Source organism: Xiphophorus maculatus, chromosome 9 (assembly GCF_002775205.1).
Source record: "Xiphophorus maculatus strain JP 163 A chromosome 9, X_maculatus-5.0-male, whole genome shotgun sequence".
Lineage (NCBI taxonomy): Eukaryota > Metazoa > Chordata > Actinopteri > Cyprinodontiformes > Poeciliidae > Xiphophorus > Xiphophorus maculatus.
Window position 1 is genome coordinate 17,137,848 of NC_036451.1, and position 20,884 is coordinate 17,158,731.

At 37.2% G+C, this 20,884-nt stretch overlaps 1 protein-coding gene across 1 annotated transcript in view; it reads right to left on the reverse strand.

The window, feature by feature from the left end:
* Nucleotides 1–20,884, reverse strand: part of LOC102220574 (metalloprotease TIKI2-like) — an 81,173-nt gene that overhangs the window by 23,190 nt on the left and 37,099 nt on the right. The window contains exons 3-4 of the mRNA XM_014471199.2: nucleotides 10,811–10,957; nucleotides 4,354–4,528 (exon numbers count right to left, since the gene is read on the reverse strand). Coding sequence (XP_014326685.1) covers nucleotides 4,354–4,528; nucleotides 10,811–10,957 — 322 coding nt within the window. The remainder of the gene's footprint in view (nucleotides 1–4,353; nucleotides 4,529–10,810; nucleotides 10,958–20,884) is intronic.

Sequence of the window (20,884 nt, forward strand, 5' to 3'; positions counted from 1 at the left end):
AATAATTGTTTTTTTAAGTAGTATTTATTTTTGTTTACTTTTTGTGTAATGTTGTAAATTTACCAAAATAAAGTTAGTCTGAATCTGAAATTCAAAAAATACTGCATTGATCCCAAAGGAATATTAAATGTTTTTGTAACACATATTATGCAAAGTTCTTCAAAAGGTTGTTGTCTTCTGAATGGAGCCAAATATAGACTTTGATGATGTTTGTAGCATTTTTATTTCTGTTATTAATATTACTGAACATATAGGTGAAATAACATCAACAACATAACCATGTAGTATATTGTGTTAAGCTCTAAACCAAGAAGAAAATGCAGACTTCTCCAAAGTACAGAAAAAAGCAGAATGCAAGGTGCTGAGGTGAGCAGAGAAGAGATTCATCTGCTTGAATCACTTTATAGACGTAGTATATTTCTTTATTAGTTATTGAAAAACGTTCATCCATTCGAGCTGCTACAGCTTGGCAACTTTCAGAACTTTGACTTGAAATCTGTATTTTTAAAAGACCTGTTTTTCTTCTAAAGTTAGTGGTTGAAAGCAATCAGAAATGTACTGAAAAACGAAGTAGTAACCAGAAACGTGGAAGTCTACACCAGGAAACACATCTACAATAAAAATATTATGTAATCCATATTATGACTATTTTAAAGTCAGCCATAAAGTTCCCTATAAAGCTTTGTTCTGAGGTAAACAGACATGCCATCTAACGTGATCTGAGATCCTACTATAAAGATTTAATGTTATATGATCACCATTATTCTTCGCTCACTTTTGCCCTGAAAATGCCTGTTATCCGTCTCCCTCGGCTCTATTTATTTTAAAGTCTGCATAACCCTAACCCACTCAAAGCTTCACCTCTTTATATCCCTTTGTTACTAAGAATGTTCTCTGTTGTGAAATTATTAGAGGAAAGTCTTTTAAAACATCACAGCAACCATCGCCACTCTAAGAACAAGGTCCAAAAATGTTGAAGGAGAGACATAAGAAAAGCCAGATTCTGGGGAGTCTGGGTCACATAATACAAACAGGCATCACTGGATGATAAAATTTCACTGCTGGCTATGGCCAGTGGGAAAGTGGGACCAATAGGGACATTTACAAGACTATAAAGACGTGTGTCAGCGATCTGGACTGAGATAAGAGACGTTAGAGAAAGGAAGTGATTTGGGATTAAAATGTGGGAGAGATTTCTGAGGATTTTTATCTGTTTTGATTTAAAACTTGAAACTTGTTAAAAACAACTTGCTTTTTGTTGTTTTTAATAAGTTTAATTTTTCAAGAGTTATAAAATGTGGTCATATGTGGAATTTAAACTCTTCTTTTATTTTGCAGTACTCGTAGCTTTGATTTCTGTAGATGTGTAAAGGTTTCATGTGATAAATTATTTGCTTATATTTGAATATATTTTTGTTACATAATGTCGTAATATTACATAAACTCATTAATAAGCATTTCCTCAAATTACATTAATCTGATTATTGTTTTAAAAGAGACTTGGTATCCAGATGAACTCCAACTGTTCTAATTCAAACACAAATTTCATGTTGTTACATGGATATTAGAGCAACTGTGTATATCATGAAATACACACTCAAATGTGAGCAGCACTGTGTTATACACCTTTGAATGCACCTCTTTGTGTTTGCATGTGTGTAAGCACACGTGTGTGAGCTCAATCAGCAGGCATAGCGTAATGTAATGGTTCCTATCACTTCACACTAGCTGTCAGTCTTGTCACATGCAGTGACTACAACCTGCAGGTGACCCAACACACACATTCACATCTAAAGCATGCGGTTGGATGCACTGTAGTTTTCCAGAGTGCTCAAAATGGAGTCGGTGGAAAACTTCTCAAAGTCTGCGCCTTTGCTGAGGAAGAAAACTTGTAACTGAAGACTGACTGAACTATTTAAAACATGCAATATGCAAAAGTCGAACTGGTAATGTGAAAATGTTGTCATTTACAATATATTTGAAGACCCAAACAACTTAATCATTTTTAATGTTTTTCAACCTAACGACAAACATACAAAAAAAAGAAGCAAGGGAAACGACAAAAGCCTAAAAGAACAAGGTTAAGCGCAACGTTATTTAGATTTAAATTGAATTTATTAAAATATTATTTTCTAAATGAAGATTAATCTGACAGTAACTCTGTGGAAGGGTCTGAATCTTAGGGTGAATTCACACCAGCCATGTAGAGTCTGCTTTAATCAAACTCCAATTCATTTGTCTAGAAGGTCCGGTTCATTTGGGGAAGTGTGAATGCACAATAAACTCTGATGTGGACCAAAAAAAAAAGCAAACTCTGGTCTCAGTTCGGTTGAAGTGAACTCCTGCGCGGTTTGTGAATGCAAGTGGACCGGAGACCGCTCCAAAAGCAGGAAGCTAACTATAGTGCAGCACATTCTGGTCAATATATTATCCTCTGCTCTGCGGGTTAGCGGAGGTGTTGGCATGACGAGTTTGCGTGTACAGTAAATCTGACACAGAAAGCGAAGAAGAGCAGAATATAAGTGGTTTAAAGTTGTCAACACCTGTTCATCATTTTATTTTCTCTTTGCTGTGGCACACTGCAGCCACTGTCATTTTTAAACCCTTTAATAAACGATGACTAATTGCCTTGTTTGTTTGTAGAATATGGGGGATATTCATAACAATCATCAAATAGGATGAAATATTGTCATAAAGTATAGGGACCATGGCTTGTTAAATATTAACAAACTAATTTTAATAACAATTATGTAAAATTAAATTCTTGACCAGCATAAAAGAGAAATTTTCTTAGTCCTCTCTAGCAATTTTTTGACAAAAAAAAACTATTTATAGATTCATATCCAGGGAATCTACATATTTTACATATCAAGACATCAGCAATTTTCTCAGCTTCAATTTAAGCCACATTTTATAGGAATCATGCATGAAAGAAGGACGCTTCTTAGAAAAAAACAAGTCTGGTCTAAAATAAAAATGGAAATTTTATTTTAAACTAGACTTGTTTTTGGTTTACTAGTTTCATTTTATGTTTCCTATTTTGGTTCCTGGTTTGTTGAGTTGTTTTGGTAGCTTGATTTCATTCTAGTTTATCATATTTTGTGTTACTTTTCATATCTTAGTTAGATCTTGTTCCTGTTTTCTTTTAGTTCAGTTCTTAGTGTTTCTAGATTTTATAGTTACAGGGATGAATGGTTTTGGGCCTAGCTTTATCGAAAATACAAAATAACTAAATTTGTTTCATTTGTAATGAATCCAGTCACATTCCACCCAAACCACTGTCACTTTCAATTCAAATAATTCATTTTAATAACTTGCAAAATACTTCAGATTCACTCTATGTTTCTTAACCTTAAGTTTCAAAGGCCTTTTAGTTATAAACTAAAACGGCCTCCAGACTACCAATTGACAATTAGCTGTTTCATAAATTTGGTGCGTTTCTTTATTTATTCACATAACACACATTTATGTGGCATTACTTCCATCCATCCTCCTGTTACACCCAAAGTACAAGCCTAATGCGTACTTGCAGTGTTTAGTTACGTCTGTGACGACACACACTTAGCAGCTGGATCGCGCAACAGTCCAAAAATCACAAAAGGAACTGGGAGCAACAAACCCAAAGGAAGGAACCAGGCATTCTGCGGTAATAATACACTGTGGCACACACTGTATGCACTCACATGTTGGTACACCCATGTCTACACAGCCCAGAGGGAGTACTACCCTTTAGCAGAATCGAAAACAGAGATGCACAGTTGGACAGTAAACAGGAACACCACCTGTTTATGTGCATCTATTGATTCACATAAACACACATACTTTCCTAACCAACATTTGCCAGGAATGCTAATTGAAACAAACAAGCTAATGGATTTCTTCATTTCTAAGGTGGGAGCTGGTTGTAAACTGGACTTCCGTGCAAGTGTGTGTCCATGTACTTTTGCTTTTATGAACATGAGCCTTGCATGCCAAAGACCTGGGACCAATTGAGAACACTCTGCATTTTCTCCAGTTTTACTTTAAATTACAAATAACGGGAAATTTGTTAGACATGACTAGACATCAACACTAACCGAAATTGTTCCAGACCACAGTAAACCTCCTCTCGATTCTTCACAATTACATGGAAACACACACAAGCTGCAAAACAATTTGCTTGGAAAGACCTCACTGAATGCAAAAAGAATGTCTGACAGGTCTTGGTGCAATTATGGCTTTGTGAGTTTGGCTGCAAGAGGAGCAAACCATAACTAGCAAATTAAAGAACAGCAGTTTTAATGTGGCCATTACTTGACAATTAACAATCGGCATTAGTACAAACTCCAGATGTTGTATAAAGACATGTTATACCTGCTCCAAAAGCGAAAAAGAAAGTCTGGTTGGGATTCTTCTGCAGCAGTGCAGAGACGCGTCGAGCCATTCGCTCATTGCGTTTGTAGATGAGCTCCTGACGGAAGTAGTTGTCAATCTGCATGGCAGTCATACGGTCATGTGCTGGCAGAGAGCTGTTGATGAAGTGAGGCAACTGAAATAGAGAAAGGGACTGTGAGAAAATAAGATGTTGAAAGACTTTACATTAAAAATCTCTTAAACTTATATTACAAATCCCTTAGGGCATTTTCACACTTGAGGAATTTAGTCAGTTTAATATGAACTCTGCTTTGTTTCCTCCCTTGATGAGGTTTCATTGTGTGGATGTAAATACAAAAATCACACCAAGGTACTGAACAAAACAACTGTACAGAGAGGAAACTGGTCTCGATATTGTTCTAAACAGGGGCTACAGCAATTTGTTTATGTCGTGAATGTGATTGGATTTCAATCTGACACTGCCACCAGACATACAATGCAACCTTGATCCGAACACCTTCCCATATATGTTGCATTTTGGGATATAGTTGAGTAAACAAGCAAAAAAAAGGTTGTGTTTCTTTCCAATGAATCTTTCAAGATATCTTCTCAAAATCAATCAGAATATTTCTCTGATTGTACCTGAAATAGTACCAAAAAAAATTATGATTAAACTCTCTGTTTAATCTAGCTTAGAACACACAATGTGTTTCCTGTATTTACATTTGGTACTTCTACTTTTTGTTGTACAAGGTGCCAAGACCCTCCAAACTCACTACCTACTCTGAGAGGTTAACACCTAACTAGCTCTCCTACCACCAGGTACTGAGTTCTCTATGCTTTTTTGATTAAAATAGAATCTAGTTAGCTGGTTTATCTGTGAAAACTTGACTGGATTCTAATGGCTAAACTGAGTGTCCCAACCCTCTTCCTTCCATAACTCAGCTGGCCTTGCAGTTTCACAGATGACACTCATTAAACAACCACTTTCCCCCAATTACAACTGGCTCTCGATTCTGATCCTGATATGTTTAAGTGACTCAGAGGCGTTGTTTAAATGACTTAAGGCTCATAAATGCCCCGATAAATTTGTGATCTATCCAGTAAGACTATTTTACTACAATTGAAGAACTTGAAATTACAGCAACATAATAATTGTGTAGACGTAATTATTGCAAATTAAATAAACAATTTGATATACTTCTTTAATTAGTAAAATGTAGCAGGGGTCAGTACAGTCTAATTCAGCAGTACCGAGTATTCAAATAATGAAAATAAATTAATCTAACCTAACCTGTCTTTTCCTAATGCTGAAACTAAATAATTTCTTCTTCTGCTTCTGGAGATGGATGAGGCTCTCATACCCCAGTCTTTTCCCTGACGTCTTCTCCTTTTGAGTTCATAATTCTCATAACTTTAATGTAGACATAAGAAGAAGACATTTTTATCAACACATACTTAATTTTTGTCATAAAATCAATAGATATTCTTAATTACCTGATCATCTTCCATGGCTGAACTACCTCTGCAAGAGGATAATGAGTAAATCATAATCAAACATAGGTTTTTATTAACTTTTATATTAAAATATGGCAAAACTCACAATTTACTTATTTAATCCTCTTTTCATCAGATACTTATTCATTAGCATGTCTAATCCAACAAGAAATTTGTCTGATTTCATGCAATCTCCGTAAAAGAAAAATAAACAGGGCAAAAGGCCCAACTGAAATTATTTAGCTGAATTAAACTTAAACTCTTTATCTAACATTTAAACACATAAAATCTCTGCTCCAACACAAAACAAATCACAGATGCTTTCAACACTGTAAGAGAGGAGCAGACAGTCTTAGTGCATGCCTTTTGACCTGGGGCATCACATTACCCAATGACTTAGAACCCTTACTCTATTGCCATTTTTCTAGGCTGATTTTTATACACTAAAGAGCCTCACCTTTAATTATTCATTTACTATTTTTCCAAATAAAATACTGTCATTAATAAAGCATACCCCCCTGGTGAAAATCTGTAAGTGTTAACTTGGCAGTTTGTCCTGCAGCATTGTACCAGTATCTTTATATTTGTGCTGTAAAAACAATTTGGTCAAATGTACAAATGTAACCTAAATCACTTCTTATTGACCGACTATAATTGTGCATCCAGGGACCATATTCGCCATACTCGCTTCTTAAAAGAAATCCCTAAAGATGCATGTTCATACCAGGACTGAACAAGTATAAAGAGTTCACATGAGAAAACCCACTCTGCCGTCTTCTGTGCTGCTGTGGAATAAATGAAATGATCGAGAGTTTGGCGACAGAAAAGATGTTTGTGTACTGTGTTGTACTGATGTGTTTATCTGGGTTGTATTAGAGTGTGACAAGGAGACACATGCAGAACATGCGTTGCTTTACTGTCTACAAGTGAGTTACAGGTTGATGGGACTGAATAATGGCTGCAAATGGTGGCTAAATGTGTGTGTGTATTTCATAGGGAATGGTTTGTAAATATATGGATATATATCACAAGGTATTTGAGCATCAAGTCAAAATTGGGGTCTCACACATGTCCCCTCAATCCTTTGAGTGTTTTTTTTTTCAGCCTTTTGTTTTATGTAAGAGCCGGATGCTTTTTGTTCAGTTGTAAAATATACAACAATTTATTTTTTATTGATTTTTATGTTGATTTACTATTAAAATCCTTTTGCATGCCTTTGCAAAGTTCAGCAGTTCAGAAGTTCATTAAAAAAAAAAAGTATAAAAGAAAAAATAGCTTAATACATTTTAATGTATAAGGAAGATAAAATTAATTGCACCTGCTTGTGTTTTATTGGGGGTGGTGAAACTGGTTCAGAGAAGGCGACATATAGTTTAAAAATATATTTAAGTTTGGTCGGATATGAAATATGTTGAAAAGATGTACTAACTCGGCTGAATAAAGGGAGCTTTGTGGCTACAAATTCTGGTTTCTTTCATGGTGTGATTGCAGCAGTGAATGCAGAAGGTTATCCAATGAAAGACCATTTACCGTCCAATGTTCCAACCCAGACAGGAAATGTAGGGTAACGGTGAAATATTCCCCCCAAACCCCTTCTATTGGAATTATATCTCCCCTCTTTTTTTTGTTTCCTGTCATAACGCAATTTACTTCATTCCTAGGGTCTTTTCTTTGGTCTTGTTCCTAATATTTTCTATTCAGTTCTCCTTTTCAAAACGTTTTCTGCTCTTTTCGTATTGAAGCAATAAAACTCACAAGAAGAGGGTGAACATTAAGACAACTGTAACATCAAGGTGACTGCAGGTATTAGCTGATTGTAAAACACATTGTTATTCTGTGGTTTTCACATCTTATCTGTCCTCTGTCAATGTAAAATGTCTGTTAACATCCAAGGACCACTTTATTAAATTATAATGGGTCTTCCTCATGTTGCTTCGCCGTTAAAGTGGTATTTGTGAAGTCTCGGGGTTTGTCCTGTAACCAGCTGGTTGCCTGTTTCAAGCATATCATCGTTTCATCCACTTTCCCTGCTGACGGTGGTCAGAGAGCTCAGTGGTGCCGAATGAATGGCAACTTGATTTCTATCAGTCTCCCCCAGGGCAGCTGTGACTACTTTGTAGCTTTCCACCTTTAGTGAGTGAATGGGTGAATTGCTGATTGTCGTGGAAAATGCTTTGATAAAGCACTACAGAAGTAAAGGTCATTTATCAAATTGTTTCAGATTGTTTCTCAGAATTTTGACTGCTTTTTTAATCACAGAAATAGCTTGAAATGAGTTCTAATACCAAACAAAATGTTATAAGAAACCTGAGTTGATGGACTTCCAGTTTTAATGTCTTCAGGGCTGCAGGAAAACCTTCAGGACTAAACTTCTTATGAGTTGAAAAGTTAAATTATCTTCTGCTTTCATTTGCAGCTGCTATGTTTTTCTAACAACTTATATGATAGTGATGAATAGATTCACAATTAAACATAATGGTCAGCACTGTGCTGCTCAACCTTGTCACCACAACAGTTCCCAGGGACTCCTAACTCCTGCTACGCACTGCCTCTCGTGTAACTATGAAAGTCACAATTACAGCGAACGTTGCAATGCAGTTTTTGCTTTTTGAACGACATTTCTCATGTGGTCATTCTCCACTGCGGCAAATGACAGGCGCACTGAGTTTGTCACGCTTTTGAAACCCTGGGTATTGTGCCAGCTTGCTACGTCTCCCAAGTTATTGCTCTTAAAAAATGTCTCCTGTCTGTCTCCTAATCACTGAGAGAAGAATAATGGTATAAATAGTCATCCATGAACTCACCTTCATTTTGTAGACTTTACTAATCCTATTTTTTTTTTCTTGGGGAAGAATTTTATTGTGCAGAGTTTGATGTTTCATTTGCAATGTCATCACACTTGGACTCAGCTGCTTTTATTCTTTAATGTTTTTTTTTTTGTGTTTCTCAACTCCAGACACAAATGATAAGAATTTTTGTACGCTACCTACCCAAACACAATGGGAAATAAATAAAAAATAGCAATATATTCTCTTTAATATTTCTGCCCTTCAACATTTCTTTTGTCATAATTTAAGTTATTAGTAGATGTCCGATGTTGCAGTGCATTCAGTTGCTTAACAGTGGACTGCAGTTCAGCATCAGCTTTTCTCTTTTAAGTTGAAACTGAGTTTGGAGAGAGTATTACAGTTGCTGGAGGCGTCTGGACCGATTGTATGTTTTAAAAACAGCATGGTAAGTCCAGAGGCCCAAACCTGTCGTAGATCACCGTGCTACAACAGCTCTCTGTAGTCGGGTGTCTGATTGCTTAACCAAATGCTCAGGAATGTTGATGTATTTTATTATGACACAAGGAGCAGGGGCAAACTGCTGGTGGATACAGCTGAAGCTATGTCTGCAGGTAAAACTAAAGGCTAATATTCTCTTAATGGTCTCCTCGGTTAAAGAGATGGATGAGCATACCATGAGCAAGAGAGATGGGAATAATAAAAATATGTGTTTATTGTAATTTGGCATGAGAATAGAGGCATGGTGTGCATACCTTATGTGTCTCCATAGTGTAATGGTTAAGAGTCTGTATGTAAACTTTTGAGTGGAGGTTGCATAATGTGTGGCGTGGAACTTTAGGGTCAGCGAGGGACATTGACAATGCAGTCCTACAACAAGGGCTTTTTGTATAACCAGCACGACTCTAGCATGTGGACGTTTAGCATTTATGTATATACGTTATGGGTTGAATAGCCTTTTGACAACTCTAAGGAAATGGTGATGGTAGCTTTCAGCAAAGGAGCTGAGTCAGTGTCAGTAAGAGGTGAGATGATGAGTTTTTAGTTATATTCAGAGCTATTAAAGTGTCAGACTATCAAGTAACCCGAGGTTGAGTAGGATTAATGTGGCAGTTTGCAGATTTGTGGAACTGATGTGGAAGCCTAAATGTTTGAGGTGATGATTATGTAATGGCAGAGGAGCAGGGAAGAGATTTATGCCAACTTAAATCCAGAGTCTTGACAGATTTGTGTTCTGTAACACTGAGGCAGATGCTTTAAGGCTTAGGCTAAAAATAGCTGGTGCTCGTCATATAGAGAACACTTAATGTTCAGGTTAAGAACTCTTAATCTGATATCGACGGCTCAAAACATCACAAAGTATAGTTTTGTAAGGCAGCCTGAGCTTCATCTGTAAACAGGAAAACATAATAATTTTATTAAACTCTGATTTTAAGTAGATAAGTATGGACAATTTATAAAAACAAAATTCACATCCTTTGTTGAACCATTATAAAATAGTTTAATTTTTTTATCATTATTATTTGAATTACTGACAAAACTATGCTCTGTAGGCAGACTGCAGGCCAGAGTCCATTATTTTATGTAGAGAAGGGAGTATGAAAATAATTATATGTGTTTTAAAACAGAAAAGAATGGAGCACAAAGTACAGAAACGATCTTTAAGTTTTGCATTAAATCAGTTTCCAAAGCTGAAGCACTCAAGAGCTGATTAACAGCGGCATGCAACATTTCAACAAAAGTCTTTGCTGATGTTAAACTTGGTGGAAACACTGCCTCAGTGAATAAAACTAAATAAGCCTTGCCAAGCATCTGCAGAAAATTAAACAAATTTATAGGTTTACTGATGATGTATGTTATAATGACTTCTTCTTGGCTACTGGATGAGCTGTTATCAGGGCTGCAGTCCACTTCAGTCCTAGCATTAAAGTACTTTGCTATCTGACAGAATCCTGTGCCAGAACCTTTACACATTTAAAGGAAGGGTTTTGTTAGAGCATGTTGTTGTTGGACAACTTACAGCTTTGTAAGTGGCAAAATGTGGAAGATAATATCTAGTTTTGTACATATTGGAAAGATAAAGTTTCGGTTGTTCTGCAGAACAACTGAATTCAAGAACAAGCAGCACACTGCACTTTATCTTGATAAATTAGCTCCAGAGTGATGTAACAAACCTGTGAGGTGTCATGGTTGAAGATGATAGAGTTAAGATCCCCACAGTTGTAGTGTGTGATGAGATCTTCCGTGGTGTAGGATCCTTGCAGACTGCCCGCTCGGACACCCTCATGCTGCAACAGCGTCTGATTCAATGCAAACAAAACCTGCAGACAAAGCGATCAAAGTAAAGGAATGTCACACTAAAAAGCAAAATACAAGTTTGAAATGACCAAAGCATTTTTTCCACTCGCATAAACTGGTTGTCCTGTCAACAGAATCAGGTTGTATTCAGGAAATGCAGGAAGAATATAATAGATATATAAAGAAGAAGGTGAAGAAAGAGAGAGACTTTCTAAATATAATCCCTCTTCGTGTTCTCCAGTACTAGCGTGCAATAAATTTACAGCACCATTAAAATCAGAAGTAAACCCTCTTTAGAAAGAATTTATAGCGTGCAGCCGCCACTCGGCCAAAAAAAACTCCACAGCTGTCTTCGACACCAGGGGTTAACCTCCTCACTCACACTCTCCACAGTCCCACGCCTCCCCTGACTGGCCAGGCAGCCAAGGCCAAGTTGTCAATCATCGTAAAGCTCTCTTACAGAAACCAGAGGTACGTCAGATGGAGATTTTCTTTTCTTTCTGTATTGAGCTTCAGCAGATACATATTTTGTTTTACATGTAAACCTGGCTCATCTGTGTCTATGATTTTAATTACCAAAGAATTGGGAAAATATGACTGAGAGGACGTTGGTGTTAGTGTTCTCACTGATTTGAGGAGCAGCTAAAGGCCGATGCAGCTGCACAACTGATTGAGGTCAAATTCTGGGTCGCAATTCATAAAACTGTGTTTTCACAATCATATATGCCAATACTGTTCACATTATAGGTTTAAACTCTGCACAACCTTTCCACTGGGATAACAAGAACCAAGTTCTAAGCTTAACCTTGTGAACTTCCTATCTCCCCATCTTTTTGTTTCATTAAACTTTTTTCTATTCCATAGAAACAGCTGCTGAATGACCATCATTTATTCAGCTATTTTACTAATCCCTTCTGCCGTTCTATTATTTTTTCCAATATCCTGCACATTTTTTTCAAATCTTTTGAACTTTTCCAAACTACATAATGTTGCAAGCACTAATGTATGCATTTTCTTATTTATGTGATGGTTAAATGTAAAACAGTGGAAAAAAGTACAAAGAAAAGGATTGAATTTTCCGTTTTTCATAATAAAAATCTGACATTTTTGATTGCATTCGTATTCAACACACTTAAGTGTGATACCAATAAATGAAATCCAGCGCAACCATTTCCCCCCAGACGTCACCTCATTGGTAAATAGTGCATATCCATGTTTAAACTCTAAGGTAAGTACAGCTGTTCTGTGAAGCCCTCAGGAGTACATCCCAAGCGCTGAGCTTCTTATAGATCACTGTTCAGTCCACCATCCAGAAATAGACAGACTGTAGCTAAACTGAAAATGTATAAATGGGTTTTGGTCAGATGAGACAAAAATCCAACTTTCTGTTCTCTGCAAAGATGCCATTCACTCTAAACACCCTCCTAAAAACATGGTGTTGGCAGCATCATGCTGTGGAGATGCTTGTCAACAGCACGGAAAGGAAAAAATACATCCTAATGAAATATGCTGGAGTTTGTGGTTGTAACACGACAAATTACGAAAACATTAAAGAGGAATGAATATTTTTGCAATGTGCAGTATGTCACTCAGCGTTGCTTCGCCAGAGGCAAGCAACCTCAGAAGGATTTTTTTTCTTGCTTTCCTTCACTCAGATCTTTGCATCAAACAGTTTCGGTTTTGAGGTGACACTATGCATCTATTTAGTTTCTATTTCCATCTGATTGGGTTTCATAACCTTTACTCCATATATAATCAGATTAGATCATAGTATTGCAGCAGGATGCCAAACCCAGAGACGCTAACACTGCTAGGTGGACTCTGAGGATCTACTAATGCTACAGCGCCGGGGGACCACCTCTATGTCTTCAGGATTTTCCAAGGGAAACAGTGCATCAGACTCTGTGCAGACTCTTGGTCAGGAGCTGACAAAGCAAATACTACAATCGCCAGGATTATTGTAGCCCTGACAGGTTCAGTTGTTTCTCTTACATGGTAAACTCTGCTGAGACACAACAGACATGACAGCGAGTACACGGATGGACGGATGTGTCGTCAAGGGAGCTGTTATTTCAATATTGTCTATCTCCTGGGAAAAGAACATCTATGCAGTTGTAACTATGGTGACAAAGTTTATGCAGGCCAGAATGAGGGAGCCCGTCAGTCGCCGAACGGGAGGCAAAGAAGAAAAGAAGGTTTAAAAAGGAAAGTGCAAATATTACTCTGTGTTTGCCAGCATGCATCAGAACATGTGAATGTGTGCTGACTGACAGTTTGGGTGCTTCCTTGCTAAGGTGACAAACTCTTTAGCCAACAGGCCTCATCACAATAACAAAAATACACTTTTTGGATCTTAAATAGTTGCAACAAGATATTTTCCTGCCTCCGATTTGTTATTTCTTAAAAATTATTTTATCCATGCGTGAGAAACTCCAATTGTAAATAAATAAAAAGGTTCGTGAGAACAAAGCTGGAAAGGAGAAGGGCACACGGATGGTCTTGGAAGCTGCAATCAGAATGCAGCACTCCAAAAATTCATTAGTGAGAGCTGGAAAGAAAACAGAAAGAAGGGCTGGGCAGAGGGGGAGATGAATAAAATCCAGAAGCATAGTAGGAATGTCATGTATTAACATGAGTCTGTATCATGGCAATTGACCTCAAAGTACATTGAGTCCTGGCTGTTACCTCAAATTAGCATTAGGTGAGTTGAAACTTTTTTGGGTGCATTATATGAGCTGATGAGGTGCAGGAATCAATAGACTCCTGCCTCTGTAAATTAGTCCTGTATGTGTGCATTTGAACAAGAGAGAGAGTGATATAATAAAAAAAACTTGCTTCTATAGTAAATAATGTATTATGGGCTTCAAAGCCTTTCACTAATCCAAAACAACAAAAGTGAAGCACATGTACAAACCAAGACCAAAATCAAAGACATATTAGGACAGGCATTCTAGATGTCTCCTTGGTCCCACTGATACATTTCACGTTCTTGAACGGTGTTTTTGAAGAGTTGTTTTTCTCATCTGACTAGAGCAGCACCTTCCACATGTTTGCTGTGTCACCCTTATGGCTTGTGGCAAACTGCAAAGAGAACTTTGTATAACTTTCTTCCAACAAAACTTTTCTTGCTGCAGCTTCTCCATAAAGGTCTCACTTTTCCAGGGTTGAAGTAATAGTTGTCCTGTCAACAGACTCTGCCACGTAAGCTGTGAAGCCACCATAAGTCTCTTGGCTGCTTCTCTAATTAATGTTCTCTTTGCTGGTCTTTCAGTTTATTTGGAAAATCATGACTGACTGGATTTGTTTTTGTTTTCCATTTTCAAGTGGTGGTTTGAGATGTTAAAGGCCTAGGACATTGCTTTATAACCTAACTCTACTTTAAATTTCTCCATAACTTCATTTCTCATCACTCCTTTGTGTTCCTTGTTTATATTAATCTCTTTGCTCCCTAATGTTGTCTAAGATCTTTACAGAATGGGTACATTAATAATCGGATTAGATCATACAAATGTCATACTTACTTAGGGATAACACAGTGAAGAAGCTGACTACAAATGCATGGCATTTTACAGTGATTTCTTTAAAAAAACGGACAATAATTGAAAAACATATACCGTTTTCAATGGCTTCCTCAATTCTGTGTATGAGAATAAATATTTTAGAGATAAGGTAATACAGAAATTTGAAATATGAAACAGTAAGACAATAATGTCTTACTTTCTGTGCTCTAAAGGAAGAACACTCAATATACCTGCAGCAATAGTGTTCTGGGATCTTCTCTCAATCTTTTTTTTTAAACAGAAACCTCTGATATCTTTAAATAAAAAATAAATAAATGGTTGAAATTTTGCTTGCGCTCTCTCTGCAGCACTTTGCTTTGATTACTTAATCCGCCTTCGATAAAGAAAACAGTCTCATGGTGCTTCTTTCTCCTCAAACACTCTCGTTTCCCCGAGAGCCACTTGTGTTTCACTGCCTGAGAAAGAGAAGAGCTGGACCTTTGACCCAAAACACACACTACTGAGCTCCTCTGGGTCTAACCGGCCTTCCCTCTGGGCTTCAGCTATATAGACTACAAGAAGGCACTGGGTTCACAACACACAGGGGTGACTAAAGGGAAGGAGGTAGGGAGTTGAAATAACATCCTGGGCAACCCAAGAATAGAAGAAGTGCGATGTCTCATCTCTGTTCCCCACAGAGGAGCCTCAAAGGAGGTAGTTACCAGGCGAGTGTGTATTTGAGATTGTGCTTTCCAAAGTACAGCCACAGGACAGGGCCGTAAATTAGCTCAGAAGAAAATATTTTTTCATCTGTTTTGTTTCTTTATTTTTACGGTCTACACAAAATAGCTGTGGTAAAACTGTTGTGACTTGCTGTGGTCTGACCTTCCACTTCATAAACTCTTAAAGGCACCTTGAATATATCATGACACGATGGTGTCAGAACTTCAAAACAATCTGGTTTATTGCATGCAATATATTTTCTGTCATCGTCTACAGTTTTATTAAGAAGCCACTCAGCACTCATTGTTATTTGTTTTGATTTTGAAGGAACTGGGAAACATGATCGAATTTAAAGGCAGAAGTCAGCCTGAAGTGTTCCTCTGGTGTCACAGCAATTCCAAAATAGTTTTACAGATTTTTTTAATTCTTTCTGTGGTTGTTTTGATTTTTTTTAAAGGTAAGCAGCCTTTTCAGCTCATTACATCTGCTTTCTTTCAATTTTCTATCCTTGTTACTTCTCGGTACACTCAAACACACATGCGTACGTACACTATCAAAAACACACATGCAACAACACACACACATACATGTGCAAATAGTTACAAACACCGCAGTCTTCTTAGAGCAATACCTGCATACAAACCACATAATGCAGAAATTACAACACTAATGTTTGGAAGGCAGTTTCTGTTTTTCTCTGCCTCATTTTCTTCTCCTCCAGCTTCCTTTCTCTTTTTATCCCTCGCTTGCTAAGTCCTTCACCGTGCCTGGTCTACCTCTGTCTCAGCCCAGGAAATCCAGGGATTACCAGAGGGACAATTCAAGTGGCAGAGGCCTGCTGCTCCCAGCTTCTCCAGAGCCCCCTCCCCACCTCTTTCATCCATTCTGCCTAATTTCCTCTGAGGCAGGGGTGTACAATATCTCTTTATAATAGAAGCCATTACTCTCTTTTCTAATTGTTTCTGTTTTTGATTAACTCTACCCGTATCCCTTCTTTGCTTACTCTTTTACGTGTGCGTAGATTTTTCTAAATGCATCCCTAAATACACTTGAGAAACGTCAGAGAAAAAATATTCTCAGATAGGATGAGAATCTACATTCTCTCTGGCAAAGTTCAGTCTGGGTTTTTATGTTATTTCTTAATGAGCGTCTCAAGCAACTCTCAGGTGGGGGTCTCCACCGTATCCACTTGTAAACAAATAAACCTCCATGTTTGCCTTGGCAGAACTGCTGCATCAGTCATCCAAGCTTTCCTGCATCTCCAGAATACATGAGAAAATACTAAAGAATTGCTTAAACCAGAGTGAGAAAGCAAGCAGTCGACTCTGGTCATGAATGCCCACCAGAAAGAAGTGCAAGATGGAAAACAGTAAAAGGAAAGTAGAGCAATTTCAGAGGTTTCATTGTTGTCATGGAGGAACTAGGTAACAGCACAAAGTGTCACACAACTTTAGGTGGAGCATTTTATTTCCCTGTTATACACATTTATCTCAGTCATATGCTCATGAAAAACATGTATTCATGTGAAATATTTGGGTACCACATAAAATATTAAGATCTTTAATAAGAAATAGTCTCATTTTTTCATAACTGATTTTTTTTTGTCATTTATCAACAAAAAATGTTTATAAAAACTGACATTGATTATAATTTTCACAATAAGCAAAATACTTTTTTTAAAATTCCAAATTCTTGACTGAAAAACTTTGGTGAAATGCTCTTTGTAGACAACTCAGAGTTTCTGGTGCCACTATAAGGAAGGTTTGCCCACTCTTCACTTCAGTTGTGAAGTAATTGTGTCTTGAAAATTACTCCATAAGTTCTGGTTTTTATCTACAACACAGGTGTCAAACTCCAGTCCTCGAGGGCCGATGTCCTGCAGTTTTTAGATGTGCCACAGGTACAAAACACTGGAATGAAATGACTTAATTACCTCCTCCTTGTGTAGATCAGTTCTCCAGAGCCTTGCTAATGACCTAATTATTCTATTCAGCTGTGGTGCAGCAGAGGCACATCTAAAAGTTGCAGGACAGCAGCCCTTGAGGACTGGAGTTTGAGATCCCTGATCTACATTCTCTCTGGCAAAGTTCAGTCTGGGTTTTTATGTCATTTTTATGATCCACACCTAATATTGAAGTATAATTTATTTCAAAGATCCAAAAACAATAAAAAAAAATTTAAAAAAACATACTGGACCTCATAGCTTGCTTCTTTTTTTCACATGACTCTAGAGTTACATCTCTTCTTTTCTTTTAAAGGAAAATCTAATTTAATGTCCTGCACAGGCAGACCTTGCATCAGGTTACGCTAACCTTATCTTTCCCAAAACTCATGAGCCATCTCTGGCATCACGGCTTCCACTAATCCCAACACATTTCTCATCTGCACTCTTTCCAAAAGAAAAACTCTTATTGAATTCACTTGGATTTATCTGGCTTTCCTTTATTAAGTGTGATGCTATGCAAACCAGATGAGTAGGGTCATCTCCACAACATGAGAAAGGAATAGTTTTGCATGTTTAAAACATACCTTCTCGAGCCCTAAACAGTCTGTCTTATTTCTTTTAGTCTGCTTTGATTGTACTCACATGTTTATTCAAAACAATTCCTAAGGAAGGATTTGTTGCAAAGGCTACATTAGAAGGCTGGCTGAAACACAAGAACAGCACATAATCTGTTTTTTAATTTTCTAGCAAGGCTGAATTCAGACTGCATTCTTTTCATGGGAGGAATCGGTGCAGAGACATCTCTGAAGGTGTGAGTAACAGAAACATTTAATCATCCCATTCATTCCACATCATTCTGCTACAATGCTACTTTCTTTTTGTTGTTACTGCTAACCTTTATTTAAGCACTTCATTAAATCTGTTGGTCTTATTTTTGAGATTACTTTCTGCCCCAACAGATCTTTGATAGAGAAACACAATATACTGAATCATAATTGCCAGTGAAAATAATAATGCCCTTGATGGCCAAATGTGATAGAGATTTTAGAGACTGTGATGCTTAAACATATTCAGCTAAACATGGTTAAGAGAATCTAAGACACAGTGGAATAGATTTTGAATTAAATCTACGATTACTCAATTATTTGCAGAACAACTTTCATGTTGCTAAAAGTTGTTCATCATAAAAGTTGAACAACTTAGCATAATATAATCATGCTAAGGAAGCTATGATGATATTAAAGATGCTTAAACTACAGTCAATTTAGTAATTAGGTAAATTCTCAAGGTATTTGGATTTTATCTAGTGGCTATCATAGTAAAACCAACTAATCAGATTGCACACCATGCCTTTCTGATTTTGAAAATTGAAAATCGTGCATTATTTCTTTTCATTTCACAGATGTACAATGCTTTTAGCTTGTCTGTAACATCATATCCCAATTAGATACAATGGAGATTGTGGTTATAATGTGAAATAAGGTTACATGGGTTCTGGATGCCTTTGCCGAGCACTGAAGAGACTCTTAAAAAAAATAAATAAATAAAAAATATTTCTGGCAACTCAACATTTTAAATAAAATATCATTCAGTCAGTGTCAGTAACATCTGTGTCTCAGCCTGTTTTTATGCAAACGTACACCCAGCCTTTGAGAAACTGAAATAAATGTAACATCTATGTAGATTGCATTTCCAATTTTGTCCTGGGTCATGGAGTAAGGCTGCAAATTATAGCCATAAAAGCACAAATTCTACCACTTTGTGCAAATGTGAACTTCTGTTGGAAGTTAGCAAACAGTAATCTGTAAAGACTTGGAGATGAGATTAAATATCCTCAGAAGAAAAAAAAAAGAAAGAACTACAGAGACACAACTGGAGGGTTAAATCTATTAAATATCCACAAGACAAAAATAAATAACAAGAAGAAACAAAAGACCAGATGTTTACAGTTAAACCAGAGTTGTAAGAGATAAGGGTGCAACTTTTTTCTCTCTGACCTCCTCATCCTCCTGGTCAAAAACAGATCTGCAGCACAGATGGTTCAGCCCGTTCCTAAACTCCTTCAACCCTCTTTTGTCTTCACAAACACCCTCTTCATTCTAAACTGTCCACATCCCCTCCAAGCGTTCATGTTGCTTCATCAACCTTTATTTTTTATTTTTTTTTGACAGCCAATCATTATATGTTAACTGTGAGAAATTCAAAGTTTTGCCTTTCTCTCCCTTCCACTCAATCCAATCTATCCAAAAGCGTTTCACATTTTCTTTCATCTCATGGCAGATCCCCTTCCACCGCCACTGATCTCTGTTTATTTAGCCTTCAAATCCTTCCTCCTTCCTGTGCTTCATGTCATACACACTGACACAGTCCAAAATTTGCATGCAATGCTTGTGTGTATATGTTCATGCATGACGATACCCTGTTTGCGTTTCTAGATGCATCTGTCTACACCACAAAATTTGTCTAAATTTCACAGTGCTCTGATTGTCTAGTAGACTTGAGTGGCATAAGGCACAGTACTTGGACCAAGGTTCCTTTCTTCTCCTCCTTTCCTTCAGTCTGGCCCGTGTTGCGCTCGGAGCCGAAGCTGACAGGGTAATCCCACACAAGCACACCATTTCACGGCAAATCAGCAGGAGAAATGTTCGATTTCACGCAAGTGTATTCAGCCGGCAGAAAAACAGAGAGACAGAGAGAAAGCCTGTAACGCGAAACTCTCAGGCACAAAAGAGGCACAAACTCTGAATGGTGAATGCGCGTGTGGGGGTGCGTGTGTGTGTGTGTGGGCGTGTTCATTTATGGTCTTTTAAGGTCTGAAATCATACCGGCATGAAGGGTCATGTTCCTTCAATATTTCAAAGCTCTATCAGGAAATGTTACTCATCTTTAACATTAGCACAGGGAGAAGTGAAGAGGGTTCACAAATACACTTCTCACAACCGTTCCTATTATGCTGCCAGTCAACGTCTGCCAGGACTTCAAATTGTTAGACCACCAAAGGAGGGCTCTGATGTGTTTAACACACAAAGTCTTGGAAACCGAATTGGCTGCATCCTTTCAATTGCTCTTCGCGTATTATTCTGTCTGATGTAACATGATGTGTTTAGTATCTTTTTGTTGCATAAAACTGAAAAAAACAAATTAATCGAATAAATTCCTGCTTCTGCCATACAGAGACAAATGTGGACTAACTTGAGCTGTTCTTTAAGTCATATGTAGTGCAGGTTCAGCATAGTGAAGTCTGAATTCAGAAATCACTGTTCTAAATATAATTAGTATGTATATATATATATATATATATGTGTGTGTGTGTGTGTGGGGTGTGTGTGCGTGTGTGTGTGTGTGTGTGTGTGTGTTCAGTTTAAAATTGAGTTGAAATTAATTAAATTGAATCAATAAGTGAACTAAATGTAAATGTGCATAACTGAGTTGAACTGAATTGCATTGAAGTCAATTAAACTGAAAAGAATTGAAAACCCTGAGCTGAACTAAGTGAAATTAAGCTAAAATAAATCATATATTGAACACAATTAAATGAAATTCAATTGAATGGTTGGAATTTAATTGAGCTGAACCGAGCCACATCCATCTGAACCTACTTAACTGCCTTCATTCAGTTCATATCAGAATTGAACTGAATCTGAATTAGGAAAAGGACACGTTGTTGGCTTGACTTTATCATATCTGTCTTATGATCATAAAATTGACCTACCGTGCATGTGCTCAGAAGCAGGGATTCTAAATGAAATATTCTTGTCACCACCTGCTGAACTTTATTACCA